Source organism: Microcebus murinus, chromosome 9 (assembly GCF_040939455.1).
Source record: "Microcebus murinus isolate Inina chromosome 9, M.murinus_Inina_mat1.0, whole genome shotgun sequence".
NCBI lineage: Eukaryota > Metazoa > Chordata > Mammalia > Primates > Cheirogaleidae > Microcebus > Microcebus murinus.
The window spans coordinates 86,391,585-86,415,457 of NC_134112.1; the positions used below are offsets into that span (position 1 = coordinate 86,391,585).

General features: G+C 47.6%; 1 protein-coding gene across 5 annotated transcripts in view; it reads right to left on the bottom strand.

Moving 5' to 3' along the window:
* The window catches only part of LOC105860197 (solute carrier family 23 member 1-like), a 39,609-nt gene extending 16,990 nt beyond the window's left edge, over positions 1-22,619 (bottom strand). Inside the window, exons 1-6 of one of the 5 annotated variants that reach the window (XM_076006634.1) lie at positions 22,342-22,618; positions 20,445-20,811; positions 19,711-19,874; positions 19,249-19,389; positions 16,143-16,300; positions 5,158-5,317 (exon numbers count right to left, since the gene is read on the bottom strand). In XM_076006634.1, coding sequence (XP_075862749.1) covers positions 5,158-5,317; positions 16,143-16,300; positions 19,249-19,389; positions 19,711-19,722 — 471 coding nt within the window. In that variant the 5' untranslated portion in view covers positions 19,723-19,874; positions 20,445-20,811; positions 22,342-22,618. Of the gene's footprint in view, positions 1-5,157; positions 5,318-16,142; positions 16,301-19,248; positions 19,393-19,710; positions 19,875-20,444; positions 20,812-22,341 lie in introns of all 5 variants that reach the window. The other 4 variants (XM_076006636.1, XM_076006635.1, XM_012744750.3 and 1 more) reach the window with 4 other exon arrangements.
* Positions 22,620-23,873: the final 1,254 nt, after the last annotated feature.

The following is a 23,873-nucleotide window of genomic DNA, read 5'->3' on the forward strand; positions in this document are numbered from 1 at the left end:
GGACAAGTTAGGGCTCGGGCCGGCCTACTGCAGCGTCACAGGCACAGGGCTCCGGAGCTAGCGGAAGCACAGGCAGAGGAGTCTACACTGAGCGAGGACTGGCCCTGCAGAAGACAGGTGTTCAGCCCTGCCACGGGGCTCTGGGTGCAGGTGTGGCCTGACGTAGCTGCTCGATCACTCTCCCTTTGAAAGAACATTACTAAGAAGTCCACTACTGGGCACTGTTTGGGATTAGACCACTACTGACTGGCTCCAAATAACCCTAAGATCAGAGATCCCAATTATGTCTTGAGTGATGTCCGAAAGACATTCGAATGAGGAATGGCCTGGTCAACAAAATTTGCCAATGAAAGGGAAATAGTTATGGTCAGGAAAAGGAAAGACAACTACCCAGGAGGGGTTTGTAGGATCCACGAGCAAGTTAGTCCCTGTCCTCCAGAGTAGACAAAATGTTACAGGACAATTGCACACCAGCGAGAGACTTGGGTCCCATTGTGTGAATCTTTGAATTCAGAAGCACTGGTTGGCGTCTCACTGGAGGTGCTACTCAACTAACTGAGAGAGTTGGGCATGGAAGCGTGTGACGTTCTGCCAGCCAACAGAAGGACCGCGATGACAAGAAGTATGGCAAGTCTAAGTCAGTCCACTGGACCGAGCCATGTGTGATGTGGGGACTGTGCCTGTGAATACTGCCCGCCATCATCCCCTGTAGAATTACAGAGATTCTTGGGCATTGGTCAATGGACTAACTGTTTAATCTGGCAAGTGAATCACAGAAAGCTCTATTTAAATTTCCCCCCTTTTGTGGGACAGGACTTTATAGTCGAATCTCAGATATTGGTTGCTCATGTTGGATGTTCCTTAGTCTTGAAAAAGGGAGGGAAGTATGATTTGAATGTAGTCACTATAGTCCATGGGATGACACCTTGGGCCACAAGCCATGTCCATGTGGGCTCATAAACAGCATAATCCCCAACTCCATCTGAAGCCACTTGTGTTTCGCGGGATGGTCCAGATTGCCAACAGCAGCAGGCTCATGTACCTACCTTGGGTGGGAGAATATACTTTGAGGGGATACAGCCCATCACAGAGCTGCCAGGCTGCCTATGCTGGACACACCACAGAGCATGGGAAATTTAAAGATTTTTCAAAACTGGTATTGATAGTGTTTCTGGTTTGAGCTTTGCCTGTTCAACAACTGAAGATCTGGCCCAGATTACTGTAAAAAGACTGGCAACCCAGACTGCCCACCAAAACAAATAGCAACTTCCATGTCGGCACCTCGTGGATCACTTGTCACAACATGACCCAGGCAAGAGTGGACCAGCAAATACAATATCAAATGATCTTTTCATATTTCATATCGTTTTCTCCCCAAACAGTAAAAATTTTTTTAAAAAGTGGAATATGTGCTTAAAGTGCTGGTGACAAAAGCATAAAGGGCTGGCTTTCTAGAGTAGGAGGGGCACAAGAGCAAGCATTATCCATGGGATAGGTTGAGAAATGAGGAGGTAAGGAAACCCTATTTTTCCAAGACTAGGGATTTGATTGCCTTCCCTAAGGTAGGAATAATATAAATCTACCTAATTTCACTTGTTGGAACTCTGAAGGTATATATGGGCTGATTGGAAAGTCCGGGATTTTCAAGATACATCCTACCCAGTGGAGAGGACCCAGTTACAATACATGTATTGAGTCATTTGAAAGTACCTTGGGGAAGGACACGTGAAGAGGTTTCACAGTGTTGCTTTTGTTGCCCACTACTTGGAGGACAGCAGAGAAGGGCTCAAACACCCCTCCTCTGGCAGGAGCAAGGGAATGAATGGGCCAAGGGCTCCCAGCGGGAAAAAGAAAGAGCTGGAGCCTGCAGCTCCAGACAAATTCCTGCAGACAAATTCCTGTACCAAATGATGCTACTTTTGCCCTTCACATTTAAAATAAGTTGGTAATAAAATAATAATTTCTTAGCAATATTTCTAGATCTATCTTCAGTCTGGGATGAAAGGTGCTGGCATCAGAGTTGATGCTACCAAACTGGAACACACCTAAAGCTGCTGTCTTAATAAAACTGGAGCCAGAGTATAATTGACCGCATTGAATGAGGAGAGAGAGAGCACTGTGACTGCAGCCAATTTCTAACGTGATGCTGGCACTTTAGGACATAGTCTGTTGCTTGAACTTTTGTGTGAGACTGTGATGGTTCATGGTCTAATTATGAGTTCACAGATCGGTTACAGGATACTCAACGAAATGAAAATCGTGGAAATGATGATACCTAATGAAGTCTACATCAGGATATTGAACTTCAGTCACCAGTTAATGTGGTAAGCATAAGGGAAAAATGACCCAAGGAGGTCAAGTAGAACTACAGTTGAGGAGGAACAGTTACAGTTACCTCTAACTCACTCAATGGCATCATAAAAAATGATACAAGTTTACTACCAGGATGGCTAAAATGAAAAACACAGAAAATGTTGGTGGGGATGTAAAATAACTGGAACTCACCTACACTGCCGGTGGGAGTATAAACTGGAAACTGCACTTGGACAACGTATTTGGTGGTGCTTACCAAAGGTGGACACATGCACACCCTGTGCCCCCGCTATCCCACTGCTAGGTGTATATTCAGTGGAAGTACATACGTGTGTTCACCTCAAGACAAGTACACAAATGTTCAGAGCAGCACTATCTACAACAGCAAATAACTGAATATCACCCTTAAAATCAAAGTTTGGGCCAGGCACGGTAGCTCATGCCTGTAATCCTAGCACTCTGGGAGGCCAAGACGGGAGGATTGCTCGAGGTCAGGAGTTCGAAACCAGCCTCAGCAAGAACGAGACCCTGTCTCTACTATAAATAGAAAGAAATTAATTGGCCAACTAAAAATATATGGAAAAAAAATTAGCCAGGCATGGTGGCGCATGCCTGTAGTCCCAGTTACTCGAGAGGTTGAGGCAGGAAGATCTCTTGAGCCCAGGAGGTTGAGGGTGCTGTGAGCTGGGCTGACGCCATGGCACTCTAGCCTGGGCAGCAGAGTGAAACTCTGTCTCAAAAATAAATAAATAAAAGTTTGGATAACACAGAATAGATAAATAAATTGCTGTATATTTATATAATGGAATATTATTCAGCAAAGAGAATGAATAATCTACCACTACACGTAACAATATGGAAGAATCTTGCAAATGTGATGTTGATTGCAAGTCAGAGACAATTGAGCATGTACTGCGTGGTTCCACATGCAAAGTTCACGAATAGGCAAAACTAATCTGTGGTGTTAGAAGTCAAGATAGTGAGTGGTTACTCTTGTGCGTGAGGTGAATGGAAGGAGGCTTGAGGGGGTGTCTGGGGTCTTGTAATGTCCTGTTTCTTGAGCCGGGTTACATGGGTAAGTTCAGCTTGTGGAAATTTACAGTGTTCATCTCTGTATGCCTATTAGACTTAAAAATTCATTTTAAAAGGTATCAGTTCAAACTTTGGAGGCAGGGGGGGAAAATAAAACTAGAGCAATATTAATATTATCAAGCATAGAGTAGTATTATTACACACTGAGATGTTTTGCAGATTCTGTTCCTTCTCACTGGTCAAATATAAGCAGGAATAGGAATCTCATTATCGTTCCCTCCATCTTCCATCTCCCTCCTTCGTATTTCACATACAAGGAGTAACAATTGTTGCAGCAATGAGGCTATGGGGGCACTGAACGTGGGTCAGGGTGGTTGCAGGATGGGCCCTGGCTGGTCTAAGGCTTGTTCGCTTGACTCCCAGAGGTATCTAGGGAGCCCACCCTGATCCAGGTCCATGGCCCTCAGTTCAGGAACGTCCTTTGTTCAGTTCCAGTGATCCTGGGGGAGTTGGTGCAAAGGTAATAAATGAGGGCTGTATTCATGGTTGAGTCAGCTACTGCGTGATGGAGCCCATCATCACAACGTTGTGCTGTGTGATGCTACCTTTGCTCCAGAGCAGCTGGTCCCTGGCATAGCTCGGGGCCAGCCCACACACAGATGCTGCAGGCCTCAGTGTTTCAGGTTGATCTGGGAAGTAGATGGTTGAGCTCCCTAAAGATCTCAAGTGATCCTCGCTCTCTCATACAATACCACCTACAACTGCACCCAACCCACGAGCCACCCCTCCACCCACCCACTTCGGGTGAGGATGTTGGAGTCTGGAAGCTATGGGGTCTGCTGGCCCTGAGGATGTGGCTGATCTCTCTGCCAAGAATCCTGAGTGTGCTGACTTCCTTCTCCACCATTTAGGAAAGCCAACCGGGACACTGCCAAAGTTCACAGCCTGCTTCAAGGCCACCAGCTCCTCTCCCTAATGATACAATTGAATTCAGCAAGGGTCAGGCTTCATGGCAGATGAGCACAGGGGCACAATGGTCCAAAGTGGACAGACTAAGCAGGCAGCACCCCCCAACAGAATGGCGCTGAGCTCTGGTCCTGCATGTTGGTTTTCCCACTAACCTGAGCTTGCTATGGACATTTGTCAATATGGTGCTTGTGCATCTATGAAAAACTTGTAGCAGGGTGCCTGGAAAACTCTAAGTGCTTAGTAACCATGATCTGTTCCTACTACCATCATCACCATCATCTTCATCATCATCATCATCACCAACACCCTGATGTGTTCTCTCCTCTTTGTAGTTCCAGCACTTAGCACAATAGATGCTTGGCACTTACCAGGTGTTCAACTAATGACGTTTGATGAATTAATATAAAACAGGAGTACTACCCCCTGCCCTCTCCACCTCCCGGGACTGGCTGGAGAAATGCTTGAGCTCTTCCTCCTTGAAATATGCGAGTGTGTTTCCAAGAACACCCATTTCTCTCTCCATCCTTTCCACCCCAGCAGCTCACTCCCTCACCCTGTTTTATTTTCTTCGTTGCACTTCCAACTCCCTGAAATTTGCTATTTCCATTTACTTGTTGGGGTATTTCTCTCTCTCCCTCCCACTCTACCCCACCCACCACATGCACACACTAGAGCATCAGCTCCAGGTGGGCAGCGTCCTTGTCTGTCTGGTGTGTAGCAGGATCTTAAAGCCCAGGATCTTGCCTGGCAGGGAGTTGGATAATGAATGTTGAACAAAGGAATCTACCCAGGAGCCCCGTTGTGTACCCCTCTCCTCCTCCCACCTACCCCCTACCCCGTTACCTCTCGGATCCTCTTCTGCCATTCCTCAGTGAATTCTGGGGAGCTGGTGTTCACCTGGCTGGCATTGAACGTCCACTCAGGGCACTTCCAGTCCGGAAGGGAGAGCATAGCCAGAGTGGGTGCCAAAAAAGCAAATGTCGCCCCCTGGAGAATGGGCAGCCTGGCCGGAGGAGAAAGGATGCAGTTACCCGCGAGGTCCTCTAGCACTGGCCTGCCACTGGCCCGAAAGGGCTTGGGATGAAAGGCAAACCATCCACCCTGTCAGTGTGCCTCCCTCGTCTTAGCCATCCCTTTATTACTGGGCTCCACAAGGGCAGGGATTCATTATTTTCCATTTCCATCCCTCCAGCGCTGAATCTGGTGCCACTAAAAACCTGCCAATGTTGGGTTTTATCATTTTGACTTTTTTCCTAGTTTTATAGGCATGTAATGAAACCGTAACAAGTGTTAATTTGCATTTCATTAGGTCATGAATGATGTGCATTCATTCCTGTGATTTTATGTCTGTTTTTCCTTAAACTATCTACTCATTACACAGAATTCGGATACTGTCAAATTGATTTACAACAATTCTTTACTTAGGATAGTGAGCTTTATTTTCATTAAAAAAATATTTTCTGTTATTGTATGTTTGTTCCCAACCCAGAAATTATATAAGGGAGTATTCCAAAATTTTCAAATAGTTGAGCATTTTTCTAACTCATCTATGTTATTTTCTTTGAAGATTATTATATGCGGTTGGGATAATGTGATATATGGGCTTTCTGCCTTTTTGTAATTGCTAAATATCTTTTATGTTCAAGAGCAAGATGGGTTTCTTTCCATTTATTTGCTTCAATGTATTAACATATCCTATCTTTAGGATCACATATTATATCAATAAATTCTTCCTTCATTATTCTGTACTCAGACTTTCCAATTTCATTTTCTATTCATTCCTCCCCCCTCTCCACCCCATTTTGTTAGGCATTCTCATTTCTTTCCCAATAACATCTTATCTGTACCCTTTTGTTTCTTAAACAGCCACATTTTCAAAGTCTTGACATAGTCTTTAACTATAATTCTTGATAGATACATACATAGATAGATTTCTCTGTCTTACATTTCTGCTAGTTTTTCTTTTATGCACTTTTCTGTTACAAGTTTGGGATATGTGCACTCAGTTTCACTACCAGGCTTCCTTTCTTCTATAGCTTTACCTTCTATGGTGACCTTGATCATATCTCAGTGCTCTTTTTTATTTCATAATTGATTTCACCTGCTACCATGATGGCAACCCCTATTTTTAAAATTTTCCCATAGGTATGATTCACTGTTATTCTCTGCATGCCTTCTAACTTAAATGTCTCTTGACTGTTGAGTAGAAAAACTCACAGCATTTTTGGCCGTGAAAAGCACTTTTTTTTTTTTTAGACAGTCTCACTCTGTTGCCTGGGCTACAGTGCCATGGCATCAGCCTAGCTCACAGCAACCTCAAACTCCTGGGCTCAAGCAATTGTCCTGACTCAGCCTCCTGAGTAGCTGGGACTATAGTCATTCGCCACCATGCCCAGCTAATTTTTTCTATATATTTTTAGTTGTCCAATTAATTTCTTTCTATTTATAGTAGAGATGGGGTCTTACTCTTGCTCAGGCTGGTTTTGAACTCCTGACCTTAAGCAATCCCTCTGTCTTGGCCTCCCAGAGAGCTAGGATTACAGGCGTGAGCCATGCGCCTGGCCTGGAAGAGCACTTTGAAACTTACCTAGCTTGGCCTTATCATTTTCTAGATAAAGGACATGGGGCCCAAGGTCATAGAGTTCCCTGGTGTCAGAATCACGCCGCATGCTGGACTCTCCTCACTCATATGTGGGTTTCTCACTGCCCTGTGATGCTGAGGAAGAGCATGATATAGACTGAAGGTGGGTTTCAATCTGCATCTCCCTCTTAGCATCTGTGTGACCTAGGCATGTTGCCCAACCGCCAAAAGCCTCAGTGTCCTCTTTGATAAAATATACTAGTGCTCCCCCAGAAAGTTGCTATAAAGATGAAATACATGTAAATGCTTAACCCCATGTCTAGGGCATATAAGATCTCAGTAAAGAGCAGTAATTTTCATTATGTTATTCTTCCCTGGGGTGTGTGGGTACTTCCTGAGACGGTAGTTCCCATACGACATTTTCTTGAATGTTCTATCTAAATAGCTGCTATTACAACATGGATCTTTTTTTTACTGTTGTTTGGCATTTCCCATCTCTTGCAGGTCGGTTCTCTAGGCTTTGTTTTCACGCTCCTGGTTTTCTCTTGCATAGCTCGCATGGTCTCAGGCTGCGTCTCCACACCAGCACCCTTGGTCTGTCGCTCCCACTCAGCCCCTCAGCGTTTTACAGCATTAGCTTTCCTCCTCTTTAGCCATCGTGATCTCTTCCGTCCTGGCCCTCAGAGCAGACAGTGTCTATCTGCTTTAAGGGCTAATGCTAGTATGTGAGGGTCAACGTTTGATGCCTGGCTCTCTCCATGTGGTGTCACAACAGGTGTTAATTGGGATGGAGTTGCTTTTGTTTGATCTACCAACCATTTTTGAAGATTATCTTTCTAGTATTGCCGTTGGGTCTACTTCAGCGCTCTCTCACACACTCTCTCTCTCCTGTTCTTCATATTGTTTTTGTTTTGTTAGACTTGATTTGGAAGAAATGCTTTGGTAATGTCCCACAACTGGGACAAGGGCTGTATATTAACTTTAGCTATTTATTCATGATTCATCTTGCTCCAAATAGGATTTAAGGGGCTTACGAATATGTTATGATACAGCAAGGACCTTCCACTCTACACTCAGTTCCCCCAATTTTATTTGCTATCTGATCCTTCCACCTGCTCCCCTACCCCACCTTGTTACACCCAGCCTGGTGCAACCACCACAGAAGGGCTGGTCTGGGCGCAGATGCACTAGGATCTGGGTGCAAATCTCCACTATCACCCCTATGACATCCCATGGAAAACATGGGCAGACTCTCCGCATGCGCCCTGCTCTTCCCTGTGCCCTGTACCATCCATCGTTATGCTTGCACCTGAAGAAGAGAAAACACCATTTTCCTTTACAACAATGCTTTGCATGGTCTCTTGGGAGAGGCCAAATGTCAAGACCCAGAGCCTCGGGAATGTATCTTGAGTCTGAGAAGACTGTTTTTGGCCTGGCAAAGCCACAGAAATGTGTCCTTGGGGATAAGTCTGTACAGTATTTTAAAGCTGCATGGTGCTTTCATATCATGATCTCAAGATTCCTTCAAGGTGGGGTGGGGCGACACCGAGTTCTTTGTGTTTGAGGAAACTGACTTCGGGGAAGTGTCAGACGGGGATCAGCAGGAAGTGGCAGACTGCCTGATCAGAAAGTGTGAGTCACAGGTCAAATTGCAACAGTGTGTTTGCTGTAAGGACAAACTATTTAAAAAATTTATGCTAATAATAAGATGGGACATTTTGTGATCTATTTTGGCCCATGCAATGAGAAGATCTAACTTTCTGGAAGTATTGAGAAGTCACGTTTTCACCCTTCTCTCTGAGCTCTTATGTACTCCTTTGCAAGAGAGAGGGAGTGACATGGATTTGGTGAGCTGGGGACAACTGGGCAAGAAGTCCCACCCTTTCTGTCATGCACATCAGCCTGCCCCACCATCTGGGAGGTGCACACTACATTTCAGGCATGAGGGAAGAGCAAAGAGACAGTCTCTGCAGACAGAAGCTTCCTCTCCAGTGAAGGAGGACAAGTGTGTCACTGCAAACTCTGATTAAGGGCTGAGAAAGTTAGACGGGGCTTTGCAAGCATGAACAGAGAGGACCGCCCCAGCTTAGGACGATGGGGATGAGGACGGGATGTTTGACATGAGACGTCAAAGGGACCTTGTCCGACTCTATTCACCATGGCATCCATCATGCCAGAAACATAGTAGATGCTCAGTACATACGAGTGTCCCTCTGTCTTCAATGGCTTTTCCCCCACCCCAGCCCCCACCTCCAACTGGTTCTCTAGCATTTTTCAAGTGTCATGGCCTCCCTGACTTCCTAGGCAAAGTTAAGTACCCCTTTCTCTTGCTGCCACATCACTTAGACTTTAACAGTATTATCACACCTCCTACACTGTTTGGTAATTATTTATTCATATATCTGATTCTACTTTTGAGACTCTCATCTCTTTGAGGGCAAGAACCACAAATGACTCTCACTGCCCACTCAGAGCAGGCAACCTTGGGGCTTTAGAGTAAAGGCTGCTAGGACCTCCGATTTCAGGGTTCAGCCAGTGATGCCACAGCATCGAGGGTGGAAGTTGTGCCTACAGAAGACTGACTACATTCAGGCCTTCCAATTACAGAAGATCCAAGGTTTCCCTGACCTACAAGAAATCGTCCTCTTAAAAGACAGGCATCCTGAGTTGCTCCCAGACTGGAATATCTGCTACACTTCCTCCATTTACCAACACACCAAAACTGCTTACCTCTGTGAGAAGCACCAGTCACTTATTTCTATGGACCACATGCTTGTGTACCCCTAAAACACACACACACGCACATACACACAATTCCTATGTTGAAGCTCCAACCACCAAGAAGACGGTATTTGGAGATGGGGCCTTTGGGGGCTGATTAGGTTTAGATGAGGTCATGAGGGTGAGGCCCCCATCATGGGATTGGAGCCCTTCTAAGAAGAGACTCTCACTCCCTCTCCCTACCCCCGCCATGTGAGGACACAGCAAGAAGGCAGCTGCCTGCAAACCAGAAGCGAGCCCTCACTGGAGCCCCCAACAATGCCAGCACTCTGATTTGGGCTTCCGGCCTCCAGGACTAGGAGTGATAAATTTCTGTTTAAGCCAACTGTTGTATTTTGTTACGGCAGCCTGAGCAGACTAAGATGTTGAACAAACAAGCTTTAATGGAAAACAGGTGAGTTACTGAATCTCCCTACTGAAACTTCCTAACTAAGGAAGTTACTGAGCTTCCTCCTCTGTACAATAAGCCTAATAATCATACCTGCCTCAAACGGTGTTATGAGAATTGCATGTTTTGCAGGCCATGCAGTGCCCATACATGCACCACCCTTACTGTTATTACCACACAGGAAGGAGGAAGAGCTGGGGTCCCAGGCTGGCCCCAGGGAGACTAGAAGTGGGGCCCCAGGGTTCAGGCCGCAGCCCCACCTCACTTAAAGTGAATCATGGAGTCAACCTGGGGTTTTCCTCTCCACCACTTTGACACCAACCATTTCCCCTTCCTCCTCCCCACTCTAGAGGGATGAGGGATGAGGAAATCTAACGCACATAGGCCCACTTAGGTCTGGACGGCCTCTGAGAAGATGCAAAGTGAAACCCACTGGACTTCCCTGGTTGGATGTGCGTGTCTCAAAGAGGTTGGCAAGGCCTGATAAATGACAGGGGAGAGTGGGGGTGCTCTCAGGGTAACTTGGAGACTGATTAAACATGTCAGATAGGTATGCCTCCTCCAAATTTCATTAGAACCCCTGGGGAATGCATAGATGTGCTGCAGCTCTCCAAAGCAAAACCCAAGGTTCAGGCATAATTGCTACTAATTACATCAGGGATGAGAATGACTGAGGAGTATATTCTTGACTACCTGCCACATGCTTTACCCTCCAAACCAGAACTGGGTGGGTGACCTCATCAATTATCTCCCCAAGTCCATGGCTACGCTGCCATGAGAAACAGGAGGCCATCACCTGACTCACCCACCTTCCCCTCCTATTCTAGTCTCTCTTTAGAGAGAGACTCAAGAGACTCAGACTCCCTAACATTCACGTGCATAAGAATCACCAGGGATTCTGTTAGCCACTTCGGTACGGCACTCACCGGCCTGAAACCTCGCCCACAGCCGGCACTCACAGTCCGCACGATAGTTCGTGCTGTGCGTTGACAACGAATCCGTTTTGCTCTTGTGCGATGAGGAAAGCTTGAAAGCACTGAAAGCTTGTTTTACTTTACAGGCAGCTTTACGTGTAATGTAAATCAGAATAGGTAACATACACATATATGTTTTCATTATGTTATTTTTAGATGTTCACAATTTTATTTTGATAAGTGAAAAATTAGAAAAGCCGTATCACGGCTGTCGGCTAAAGTCGACACTCGACTGTGCACGTTCATCTGTGGCTGTCGACTATAGCTGATGCTGGTACCGAAGTGGTTAACATTTCCAGACCGCTGAGAGGTTCTGCTGTTGCAGTAGGTCTAGGGCCCGGAACAGAACATGGTAACAAGCACTCAGAGGGTGCTGACGCAGGCCGCCCAGGATCCACAGCCGTCAACATTCTTTGCCAGACAACAGTCTCGGCTCATAAGACAAGAAGGAAAGGGGAACCTACAGGGAATCCCTGAATTGTGAAATTTTTAGTCACGTTACGAGAAGTATAAATGGGTGGAGAGCATAAAGTGCCAAGTGCTTGAAACTGTTCACAGCGAAGGAAGTGAGTGGTCTTTACAAAACCACACTGTCCAAAGAAGAACTACAAACTAACTCAAGGACTTTTTAGTGTAGACTGAGAAACAGCAGCCGGAACAAGAGGTCAGCCAACCTCAGGTCTGTACGAACTCCCACGACAAGAAGTGTTTCCCACAGCTTTCCCTGCTGTGAAGACTTAGGGAAAGAATTTTCTACAATAGCAGTCCCCAACTTTTTTGGCACCAGGGACCAGTTTCATGGAAGACAAATTTTCCATGGACTGGGGTAGGCAGTGGGGAGGGGCATGATTCTCAATGAGAAATGAGTATTTATTCAAGAGATGATGTTGAGGAAATTGTCTTTTGGAGAGAAATATAAATAAATTTAAAACCTCTCTTCACAACATACACCTAAATAAATTCCAGGTGAACTCAAGGGTTAAATTAAAAGATCTAAGTAACATAGTACTTTTTAATAAGGTAATATTTATGTTATCTATTAGATATAGAAAGAATTTCTAAGCCTAAAAACAGACTAAGTTTGAAAGGCCAAAAGTGATCAATTTTACCATAGAGATATAAAACCTTTGGTATGACAAAAATACCTTACTCAAAATTAAAGACACATTAAAAATGTTTATAGCAATTAATAAAGACAAAGTTTTAATATTCTTTATAGACCTTGATTTCCTAATACAATAAGGAAAACATTGATTTCTGGATAAAAATGCCAGGTTGTACATTTGCCCCCTCTTAAAACTCCATTAAATTGACACTGAAATATATTTTAGAAGCATAAATCACAAGGATAAAGAGAATGAGGCAGGATAATTGCAACAAAATTTTGGAAGCTGAAAAGCAGATGGAGAGTGGTAACTGATTCCACAGCCCTGGAGAAGCAGAATCCTCTGCTAGCAAGAGGTAAAAGGCAATATTCTGAAAAACGCACAGTCTTGGGAATTAGTTCTCAATGTAGGGAGAAATGTGGACCTAAAACAGGTTTGAAGTCCTTTTTAAGCACCAGCCAGGTGCTTCCCCCATCTTGGCAGAAGACTAGGAGTTTATTCCCCAGAAAAGGCAAAACACAGGGTCTCTGGGCTGCAAGAAACCAGGCAGTTGGAAGAGGGGACACCATAGTGGATGCTGGGGTAATTCGTTTAACGTATGCATGCTGAACACGAAAATCTCAGCTCACTTTCCCATTCAGCTTCCAGAATATTTCAGCCAGGCCTTTACTTTCCAGGCAGTAGACTGGAAGAGCCTTTCCTGAAAATGCAGCAGTTTGAGAGGAAAAGCATAAAGACGCTGAAACGTGGGCCTCCCCGGCTAGATCATGGTACCATTTGAGGAAGACAATGCGGATTGTGACTTGTGCAGTGGGGTTGTGGGCACTGCTGGGTACCATGCCACAGCGAAGCCCAAGGTGAACAAGACTCACTCTCAGGCTCAGGACTTCCAGTCACATGTTTAGGCACCACGAGCAAGGTATACAAGGTTCACCAGACAATCAAGGGAATATGGACGATGGTGACCCAAATAAAGAGACAGATGAAAGTAACTTCTCCTGCAAGGAGGTGATAACTTTAAAAATAAAAAAAATACCCACTCTCACTTGTATCTTTGAAATATAAGAGAAGAAAAGAAGATTTTGCATTCAGAAGACAGGAACAGGATGCATAAAAATGAATATTCAGAAAACAAAAAGAACTCTTAAAGTATTATAGCAGAAAGAAACTCAGTAGAAGAGTTAGAAGATAAAATTGATATAGTTTCATCCCCCTAAAAGAGCAAGAACACAAAGAGATGTAAATAGGAAAGAAAGGATAAGAAAATTAGAGGACTAGTCCAGGGAGGCCAACATGGGAATAATAAAAGTTTCAGAAAGAAACTCAAAGAAAACTGAAGGACAAGTATTTGCATATTGAAAGAGCCTATTGAGTACAAAGTCCAATGGATGAAAATAAACTCAGGCCACGAGACATAATTGAAAATTTACAACATTGGAGTAATAAATAAATCCTTCCAGTTTCCAGAGACGGGGGGGGGGGGGGGGGGGGGGGGTGTGGGGGGGGTGGGAATGAATGATACATAAGGCTTTGGACTTCTTAAAATCACATCGGAAAGAGGAACTGGACTAACAGGTTTGGGGTGAGTGAGGTGAATGGGAAAGGTCCAGAAAACCCACAGAGAGGAATTTCTTGAGAAAGTGGTAACCCAAAGAAGCCACTGTGTGGGGTTCTAGGGCATCAACATGGGGCAAGTAGAAAGGGTGGAGAGAATGAGAAAAGAGAGGTTGTATGGAAATGAGGAAGGGAAGGACTCTAAAGACACATTTCCCAGGCTTCACAATTGTGCCCAGGACAGAGTATTTTTAGGACTCCATTTTACTCAGGCTAATTTAGCAGCCCACATATGAACACAAAGGACTTGATGGTTGAAAAAAAAAAGTGATTCCACTAATTACACCCATTTATTATCTCAGTGACACACTGTAAGGGATCAGGGGCACATATACTCATTAGCTTTATTTTTACAGGTCCCAAACCGTGTATCTGATTCAGTGAATGTCTGAACCAGTGAATGTCTGGGTCTTTTCTACCAGAGCAGAACTCATCTTCTCTGTTTCACTGGGAAATTTTCCTGAATGGGAGTTGCCATATTTGACACTTGGTTTAAGCTGGGCCAATCAGAGCTCTTCCCTGGAATTTTACAATGAGTGCCTAGCCAAGACAGCACTCACTTGCTTTTGGCTGGTAAACCTTCACCCTGCCTGTAGTCATATTGCAACGGTTGATTTTATGTGTCAACGTGACTGGGCTAAGGGATGCCCAGATAGCTGGTAAAACATTACATAGTGTATCTATCTGTGAGGGTGTCTCTGGAAGAGATTATCGTCTGAATTAGTGGACTGAGGAAAGAAGATCACTGGTGGGCATTATCCAATCCACTGAGGACTCAAATAGAACAAAAAGGCAGAGGAAGGGCAAATTTTCTCATTGTCTCTCTCTCCCTGAGCTGGGATGTCCATCTTCTCCTGCCCTCAGACATTGGTGCTCCTGATTCTCAGGCCTTTGGACTCAACAGGGACTTATACCATTGGCCTCCCAGCCCCCACCCCACCTTATATTCAGGCCTTTGGACTCAATCTGAATTACACCACCAGCTCTCCTGCTTCTCCAACTTGCAGGCAGCAGATCATGGGACTTCTTGGCCTCCATAACCATGTGAGTCCTATGATAAATCTCCTCTTACATGTACAGCGTTTGGGGGATGGACACGCTTGAAGCTCTTACTTGAGGGGGGAGGGGGGCATGGGCAATATATGTAACCTTAACACTTGTATCCCCATAATATGCTAAAATAAAATAAATAAATAAATAAAATAAAACATACCCAGCAAGCTCCCAAAACTACTAGAACACAAACTCTGGGAATGGAGGGGGAAATCTGTAGCTCTACCAGGCTCAAATTAAAAATTAAAAATAAATCTCCTTCTCTGGAGAACATTGACTAATACACACGTGCTGGAAGCCTGTCTACACTGGCCAAGTAATGAAGAGACGGTCCCGCCCTACAACCAGGAGAAGAGAGCCCCCTGTGCTTAGCCCTGTGCCTTAGAGGGTCCACTCTGGCTCCTCGGGGAGGGGTCTGCAGGGCCAAGGGGATGTGTTCACCTGAAGTGTATGTCCCCCTCCCCTTTGAGTCTTTAAAATTCTCTGCCCAAATGGCCCTGAGTTTCTTCCAGAGCCTACTTGGGCATCTTGTGCAGATCCACCCTGCTGAGGGCAGACAATGAGCAGGCGTGTGCACACCCCAGGCCTGAAGGATGGCAACGGGCCAGCAGCGTGGGGCAGCTGTGTGGGGAGTACATTGCCATAGGGGTGGGAAATGGAACTTGGATGTGCAGGCTGGGGTGTCCACATCCACTCGTGTGAGACCATTTGTGATTGGGAGCAAAGCTTAAAGTGAGGAGCGAAGGGAGGAGGCTGCAGGCTGGGGCTGGCCTTCCCCAGGGGTGCCGCATTCCAGAGCAGAACTGGGGGGGGGGCAGGGAATTCTAAAGTCACACTTGGCCTTCTGGGTAGGATGATGAGGATATGTTTCATGTCAGAGTTTGTCAGGTTGGTCTATCACTTTCCAATGTTTAGAGGTGGAGCAGGTGGGTCTCTATTTGCACTCTTGCCAAGGGTCGTGAATATCAGGGGCAGGCTGAGTGGAGAGCAGAGCTGGAGAGAGTCCCAGAAGCGCTGGAGCCCTGGTTCATCATGCTCCCGAGGCATGGACACAGTCCTACCTTTCTCTTGGTTTGATCTTATAAATTAATAAAGAATACATTTTTGCTTAAGCTAATCTGGATTTGCGCCACTTTCCATCAAGAATCCTAGCTCACGTAGATAATAAGTAATGGAGCTGGCACTTGAACCCAGGCTCTGACTCCTGTCCCTGTGCTCTCTCGATCACGCCACCCCAGCTTCCTAACCATCTCTCCCGCTGCCAGCCAAGCAAGCCCTGCTGACACCCTGGCAGGTGACAGTCAGAACCCACGGGGAGAAGTTTTACCTACCTGACCCCTAAACACACTTGCAGGAGAGTGCATATGCCAGAGACGAAGAAGATGGTGCTGATGAGGTAGCTCTGGGTCAGGGGGTCGTTTTGCAGGCATAGGTCCTTGGCCAGGATCAGCGGCACCGCCACGATTCCCCCCAGGGCGGTGAGGAAGTGCTGTGGGCAGAGAGCAAGAGTGGCCGGGTGTGACACTGCGGCTGCACAACCGAGAGTGAACCCAACCTTAGCAGGGCACATCCCACCGGCAGGGGCGAGAGTTCTGTCTCTGCCCTCGGAAGCACCTGACCATGAGCGACAGAGACCCAGGCAGAGACCCAGGCAGGCAGGGGGACTAGGAAGGCCTGGCAGTGACAAGTAGGGACCCAGACAGAAAGCCTGATCTCGAGGGGGGGGGGCCCTGGTGCCGGAAACTGATGTTCTGGGGAAGAAACCAAGCTAGGGACACAAGCACAGGAAGGTATAACAGGACCCAAGGTGGAGCTTTAAGAGAAAGAACAAGGCAGGAGGCTTGTCATCAAACGAGGCACTCTCTGAGAGCGGACCACTGACAAGGAAGGCCTGAGCACCAGCTTGGAGCGATTGGCCAAAAGCTGTTTGAGTTTCCCTGGACAGGAAAGAATTAGACCCCGAGTTCAGGGCAGGGCTGAATCCTGGCAGGCAGCCTTGGCTACAAAGGGGATAAATTCGATATAGATCACAGATAGATTGATTGATCAATCAATACAGGAGCAAGTAATGAATACAGGAATGGGCTACCATATCACACACTCTAGCCCCAGAGCTGAAAGGCTGGCCGGGTCTGGAGGATATTCATGGGCTGTGGCCAGTTTTGTCTGAGCTAACCCCACTGGCCAGTATGTGGCTCCAGTCCTCATGCAAATCTGGCCACTGAGCCAAACATTCTGAGAACAAAGATGCGTGAAGCCACCTGCTTCTCTCCTTTGCTCCAATCCAACCTGTTCTCTGACACCTCGGGTCATGCCTCTGCCAGCGTTTCCACAGGGCCTCGAGTTTCTGGTGCGGATAGAATCACTCTGATTCTAACATCACCATCAGGAGCGGCAAATGCGCCGTTGCCGGCTACCGTACAGTTTCTCCACCTGATCCTGTACAAATATGGCGTAAATCAAGCCGGGACAGGCAGGCTTACTTTGCCTTGTTTCACAAAAGTTAGCTGCTCGGTCCACAAAGACAATAAAAAAATGAAAGAATTTGGTGGGGGGTTGTTGGGAGAGGGAGGCTAGGAGGAAGGGAAAGAAAGAAGAAAGAAAACAAAAAACTTGGCCGGGCGCTGTGGCTCACGCCTGTAATCCTAGCTCTTGGGAGGCCGAGGCGGGCGGATTGCTCAAGGTCAGGAGTTCAAAACCAGCCTGAGCAAGAGCGAGACCCCGTCTCTACTATAAATAGAAAGAAATTAATTGGCCAACTGATATATATATAAAAAAATTAGCCGGGCATGGTGGCGCATGCCTGTAGTCCCAGCTACCCGGGAGGCTGAGGCAGAAGGATCACTCGAGCCCAGGAGTTTGAGGTTGCTGTGAGCTAGGCTGATGCCATGGCACTCACTCTAGCCTGGGCAACAAAGCGAGACTCTATCTCAAAAAAAAAAAAAAAAAAAAGAAAAGAAAACAAAAAACTTGCTGGCCATAAGGGGTTGCTCAGAGAAGAATCACCATTAGGGGCCATTATGATGGAATTCGGCCACAAGACCCAGAATACCTGATCCTGCCTCTGCCCACAACATTGAGCAAGCAAAGCAAGGCAAATTATGCCCTTATCTAGTTGGGACTTTGATCCCAAATCCCAGTGTGAGCAAAATTAAACACTGGAAAGGGTGATTTTTCTTAAGAAAATTAAACCTAAAAAAAGTATCCATGCACTGCACAGGCTTGCTTTTCCAACCCCTGCCCACCCCCAGGCAAAGCTGAATCTCAAAATGTATATCCCAGTAGGACAGAGGATCACACCCCATCCCCATGCCAGAGAAAGAGAGCAAGAGAGAGTCTTGCCCACAGGCCTGGGCCGCTGGAAGACACTTGGGCCAGTACACCTGGGAGGGACAGCCCCACGTCTCTCCAGCCATAAGAGTGAAAATTGCAGAAAAGCAAGAGAGAGGAATGGCCAGGTCTTCTTTAAGGGGGCGGTAGCAGCTCCTGTGACCACGTGGAGCAGTGTCTCAAAGGGACCATTCAACCACTCATGGTTAATCCCCTCAGTGAACGTCCTGGAATAATCTGCCCATGTGATCAGCTCTGCTCTTTGGCAGTGGGGTAAGGGGGGCTGGGATGGGTGTAGGGGGCAGGGGAGACCTTGAACTCTCACTAAGAGACAAAGTCCCTCACATGTTGTTCTTTGCTTAACTCAGCAGGTTCAACAGACAAACTGTGGTCACTTAGGGGTTGGCTGCCCCTTGGGGAAGATGATATGGGAGGGTTTTCAGAGAGGAAATGCCTGTGTATCGTAGGGGCACTTGGATGACCCTTGCCATTGTTCCGACAGTCCTTCTAATAAATGCTTCTTCTACCTGCCACCAGCTAGTTCCATACAGGCCACAATATTCTCCAGGCCAAGAATCCACCCAGTGTTTTATTTTCCATCTCATATCATGCCCAGCATGATACATTAAGTTTGGATAACCAAACATACCAGACAGGGCTGACTCCTGCTCATTATCAAATAAATCTCTTGACCGTACAGAACGCCAGGCATTTTGGTGGAAGCTGAATCAGGAAGAGCAGCTACAGAGCTGCCAGGGCTTGCCCTGAGGAAACAGAGGTGGCCGGTACCTTCCTGGCCTCACCCAAGTGAACTGGACCTTTAAACAGCCCAGCGACCCAGCCTGAGAGAACAATGGCCCCATCGGTGTCCTTGATTTGACCAGTCAGCTCAACATGAGGGAAAGCCCCTCCTCTAATTCTCTGCCCCTATCCCCAATCCCCTGGGGAGAGACTGGAGGAGCTTTGAGTTCCCTGGAGGGGCAACACCATGGAAGACGACACTGCAGCCGCTGACGTTGTTGGTGTTGACTAATCTGACCTGGCTGTGTGTTGAGGTGGCTTTCGAGGCAGAGCCTCTGGGGACCCGCGCTTGCTGGGAGGCATTACCTGGATCCCCAAGAAGATGCAGAGATACCACGGAGGGACATCCAAGACGCCATAGGTCAGGCTGCTGCTGGAACTCTCGGGCTGCCCATCCTTCTTCTCGTCTTGGCCATCAGCGTGGGAGCTGAGCATGCCATCAGCCCCCTGCTGGGAACAGAAGACACTGCTGGGCATTTCAAGAGGAATCAAGTGGATTTCCTAATTTCAACTGGACAGACGGACAGCCTTCCAGAGGCAAGGGACAGGGGGTTGGGATATTTGTTGGCCAGCTGGGGATTCAGGTCCAGACTCAAAAGACCAGTGATTTCCTCTGTTATGATCTGCAGCAGGGCCTCCAGGCGAAGTCTAGGGCCATGCGAAGGGTGTGGGTGACTTGCCCGGAGCCTTGGCAGAGAAGCAGCATTGTTGGGGAGCAGATGGGGGCCAACCCGAAAGTCAGAAAATGGGTAGGCTTCTCACACGGACCTGTATTTCCATCTGCCAAGGGCCTCCTCACAGCATGTTTATAATAACGGACAGTTTCCTAATCCATCTTGTCTGCTGGGTTGTCAGCTCCCAGGATGCAGGGATTGTGCCTTACTCTTCTTACTCATCCTGGCTTCTAGAGCAGCCTGTGTGCTCGGTGTAGTCTGAATAAATGGGTGAGTGAATGAATGTAACAGGATAATGTAAATGAGTGCAGTGCACACAGAATGCTCTAGGGTCAATGGTCCCTTGCATTCCTCCCAGTTTAACCAAAATTAACTTTCTTTGTGTTTTTGTGGGTTTTTTTTGAGACAGAGTCTCACTCTGTTGCCCAGGCTAGAGTGAGTGCCATGGCGTCAGCCTAGATCACAGCAACCTCAAACTCCTGGGCTCGAGTGATCCTTCTGCCTCAGCCTCCTGAGTAGCTGGGACTACAGGCATGTGCCACCATGCCCGGCTAATTTTTTCCATGTATTTTTTAGTTGGCCAATTAATTTCTTTCTATTTTTAGGAGAGACGGGGTCTCACTCTTGCTCAGGCTGGTCTGGAACTCCTGACCTTGAGCAATCCACCCGCCTCGGCCTCCCAGAGTGCTAGGATTACAGGCGTGAGCCACTGCGCCTGGCCTCCAAAATTAACTTTCAATTGTAGACTTTCCCTCCAATATACACATCCCTAATATTTCCAAATCTCAACTTACTAATCTATATAAAGGAAACATCAATAGCACCTACCTCATCGATGGTTGAGAAAATTAAATTGGAGCATGAAGCACACAATTCAGTGCCTGGCACAGGGTCATTGTCCAGTATATGTTAGCTCTTATAGTTACTATAAGCTTTCCTATTTCCACGTTTTCAAAGGGCTTTAAACATATGCTTATGGCTGACATTTGTGCACCTGGTCATCGGTGAGAAAAACATGGCAGCATCATCTCCAATATGAAGATCCACTCTCCAATATGAGCATCCACCGATATGAAGATGAGGCCACTCTTTGTGATGTGCCCAGTGCAGTCCTGGGCCTGGCCAGACAACAGAGGGCAGGGTCTATACTCTGGCACAGCCCTGAGAGTATTCTGGCCTTCTCACAGAGACAGTTCTGGAAAAGATGTTGAAGTCACCACTCTAACACCCACCTCCACGCCTAAGTATCCTTTACTTCAGCCCAGCTTCAGAGAACATTTCCAGATCAGGGCAGCATTACGACACCCATGGGCACTTTTTAAGCACTGTGACTCTAGGGGCTCCTTCCTCCATAAAAAAAAAAAAAATATTCAAAAGGTAAACTGTGACTGCAGCTTGGGCTTTTGGGTGGGCTGCTTCCAGCTGAGAAGAGAATGCAGCATGCTAGAGGGTCCCTTAGGACAAAGGGGACCAGGGCACCAGCTCCCCACAATTTGGGGCATTCTCCTCCTCCTCTCCGTCCCCACCCACTGCTGCTGAGGCTGCTGTGGCTGTTTCCACTTGGAAGAGCGAGGGCTCCACAGGGGTGATCAGGCCAGGGCACTCTGGTGTGGCTGCCCCACCTCTGACAGAACACCTATCACACTCCGGGGTCTCAATTTATTTCCCAAGATTTTTTTTTTTTTTGGTTTCTAAGCGGTGGTGGCAGAAAGAATTCTGTTTGTTTGTTTGTTGTTGTTGTTTTCTGGTGCTGTGACGTGGATTGGCAGAAAGAATTCTGAGAGGAGGTGAGGCGAGTGAGTTCCCCTCTGGTCCCTCCCACGCTCTCAGAGGAACTGCTGGGACGGTGCCCGCAGGCTGAGCAGAAGCAGGCAGAGCTGGAGCGGGCAACCCGGGTCCAGGGAACCCCCGGAGAGCCCAGTCGGGTCGTGGGCAGCCTCAGTCCCCAGACACCGGGGCTGGGCCTAAATGCAAGGGACCTTTTACCCCTGCAGTGGGTAGTAGCAAGAACAGAGGGTGCCATTCAGTACCCCCTGTTGTTTTTATGTGGCCAAAGTAGGCTGGAGAGGGTGCTGGGGCCAGGGCTGAAGGTCTAGCTAGAGAGACCTCCGGATGGGTTACTGTGACTTTACTTCCCCGGGGGCCTCAGTTTCCTCATCTGTAAAATGGGAACAGAAGTGCCTGTTTCATTGGCTTGTGAGGAGCAAAATAAACTTCAAAAAAACCCAGAGCATGCTGGTTGTCTAGCCAAAGTCACTTCTCTCTCTCTACTTCTCTCTCTCTCTCTCTCTCTCTCTCTCTCTCTCTCTCCCTTTGCTTCCTTTCAGAAAGGGCTTCTGGCAAGAGAAATCTCAATGCTGGGAAACCGGAAGACAAATATTTGCCTTCCTGATTCAGCAGAGACCAACTCCTGAGTCAAGATGAAGCAAACAGGATCGTCTCCCCACCGGAGCTCTCAGAACAACCAGCCTTCCAACTCTTCCGTTCCATTGTCATCTATTCCTAGGTGACTGCTCAGGGCACATTCCGTCTGTCGTGTTGGTGACCCGAGGGGACAGGTGGGGAGGGAGCTGCCTCCTCAGTGTGAGAATCTGGACGCCGATCTAAAGCATGCGGGCTGCCTTGGCGCTAAGGGGCCACCAGGGCAGCGGGACCCCAGCTGGGACCCCCCACGCCCCCTCTGCCTCCCGCACGCCTTCTCGCCCTGTCTCCCCGCAGCACTCACCGAGCGGCCGGGGAGCGCGCGGCTGGTGGCGGCAGAGTTCATGGACCCTGGGGTCCCGGGGAAGCAGGACAGGGAACGCCAAAGATGAAGTGAAGCTGCTCCGGGAGAGGAAAGTTAACTTCTCACCATCCGACCCAGTGCAAAAGGCACCGAGGGCGGGGCCTGCCGGGGCAGCCCGGGAGTGCGGGAGGGGCCTCCGGGTCCCACTCCCCGTGTCCGTAAGGGACCCCACTCCGGCGCTGTCCCGCAGGGGACCAACGTGCACTCAGTGGTGGCAACTGTTGCCTAAGTGGGTAAGTTTTGGTAACTGCAGAGACGTTAAAGATCCCCCTCGGCACCAAGGAAACGAATCAGAGTGCAGCCTGTCCGGGTGTGGCATTAGAGCACTTTCTGGAAACGAAACCCGGGTTCCAGCCAACAGAAAATGAGGGGGGGGGGTGAGGGCGAGGCTCTGGGCTGAACATAGAGGAATTTCAGTTTTCTAAGCTGATTCCTGGTGACTGGTTGAGCCCGAATGGAAACGATTGCAAAACTGCCTGGCCAGCCCGGCCCCTGAGCTGCGTTAGTGGTTAGTGACACGGTCAAGGAGGGACAGGGGTATCACTCTTTGTCCTGGGAGCGGCTGCTGAGCCTCATGGGTGGGGCAAAGGCCTCCTGGGCTCAGGTGAGAGCTTGGGGGAAAAATGCTTCCAACCCTCTGTGCTTGTCTCCTTAAGACTCAGAAACATCTAATAACCCGCGCTTTAAAGAGAGAGGTCCAGGAAGGTGCGGCTCTGCTGTTACTCTGCACAGGAACTCTTGATACTCTTCAAAACAAATAAATCTTTCGCCTTTTACTTAAAAAAAAAAAAAGGAACTCTTGATAAACCCGCCCCTTGACATCCACAGTAAGCGAGGTGCCAGCTCTGGCGCAGAGCGTAGTGGAATGGGTGGCACTGGCTCCCGGGGTTCAGGAAACGCATGGTGGGACCCCCAGGAAAGTCAGTGGGAGGTGGCCCAAAAGGAAGCCCGGACTAACATGACAATGAGGTGTCTGAAGGGGGAGGAGACAGACCTGGCTTGCGCTATGGCAGAGAAGCCAAGTTCAGGAGTGAGTCAAAAGCCACTAAGTAGTTGACCCTTACTGAATACCTAACTACGTACTCTGCCTTTGTGCGCATTATCTCGTTTCATCTCACGATAAACCTAGCATTGGCATCCTTATCGTACAGGTTAGGAAGTTCAGGCGTTGATGGGTTACACCAAGGGTCATAGCAAATGCGGGAGCTGAGATTCGAACCCCAGCAGTCTCAGTCCACAGCCTCTTCGATCCATACCAGCTTTGCTTTTCTCTTCCAGGACTAAATGTACTACAAACTCTCCTTTGAGTTCCATCTTACAGAACGTACACTCTGCTCCAGGGTTGCCTCGCAGGAAATGTCATAATAGGCAATTTGCTGTTTATAATCTTCTGCCTCTGCTCTTACGTAACTCACCGCTTCTGGTAACCCTTCAGCTTGTCCACGTCTCAAATTTCCAAATTCTTCTGGTGG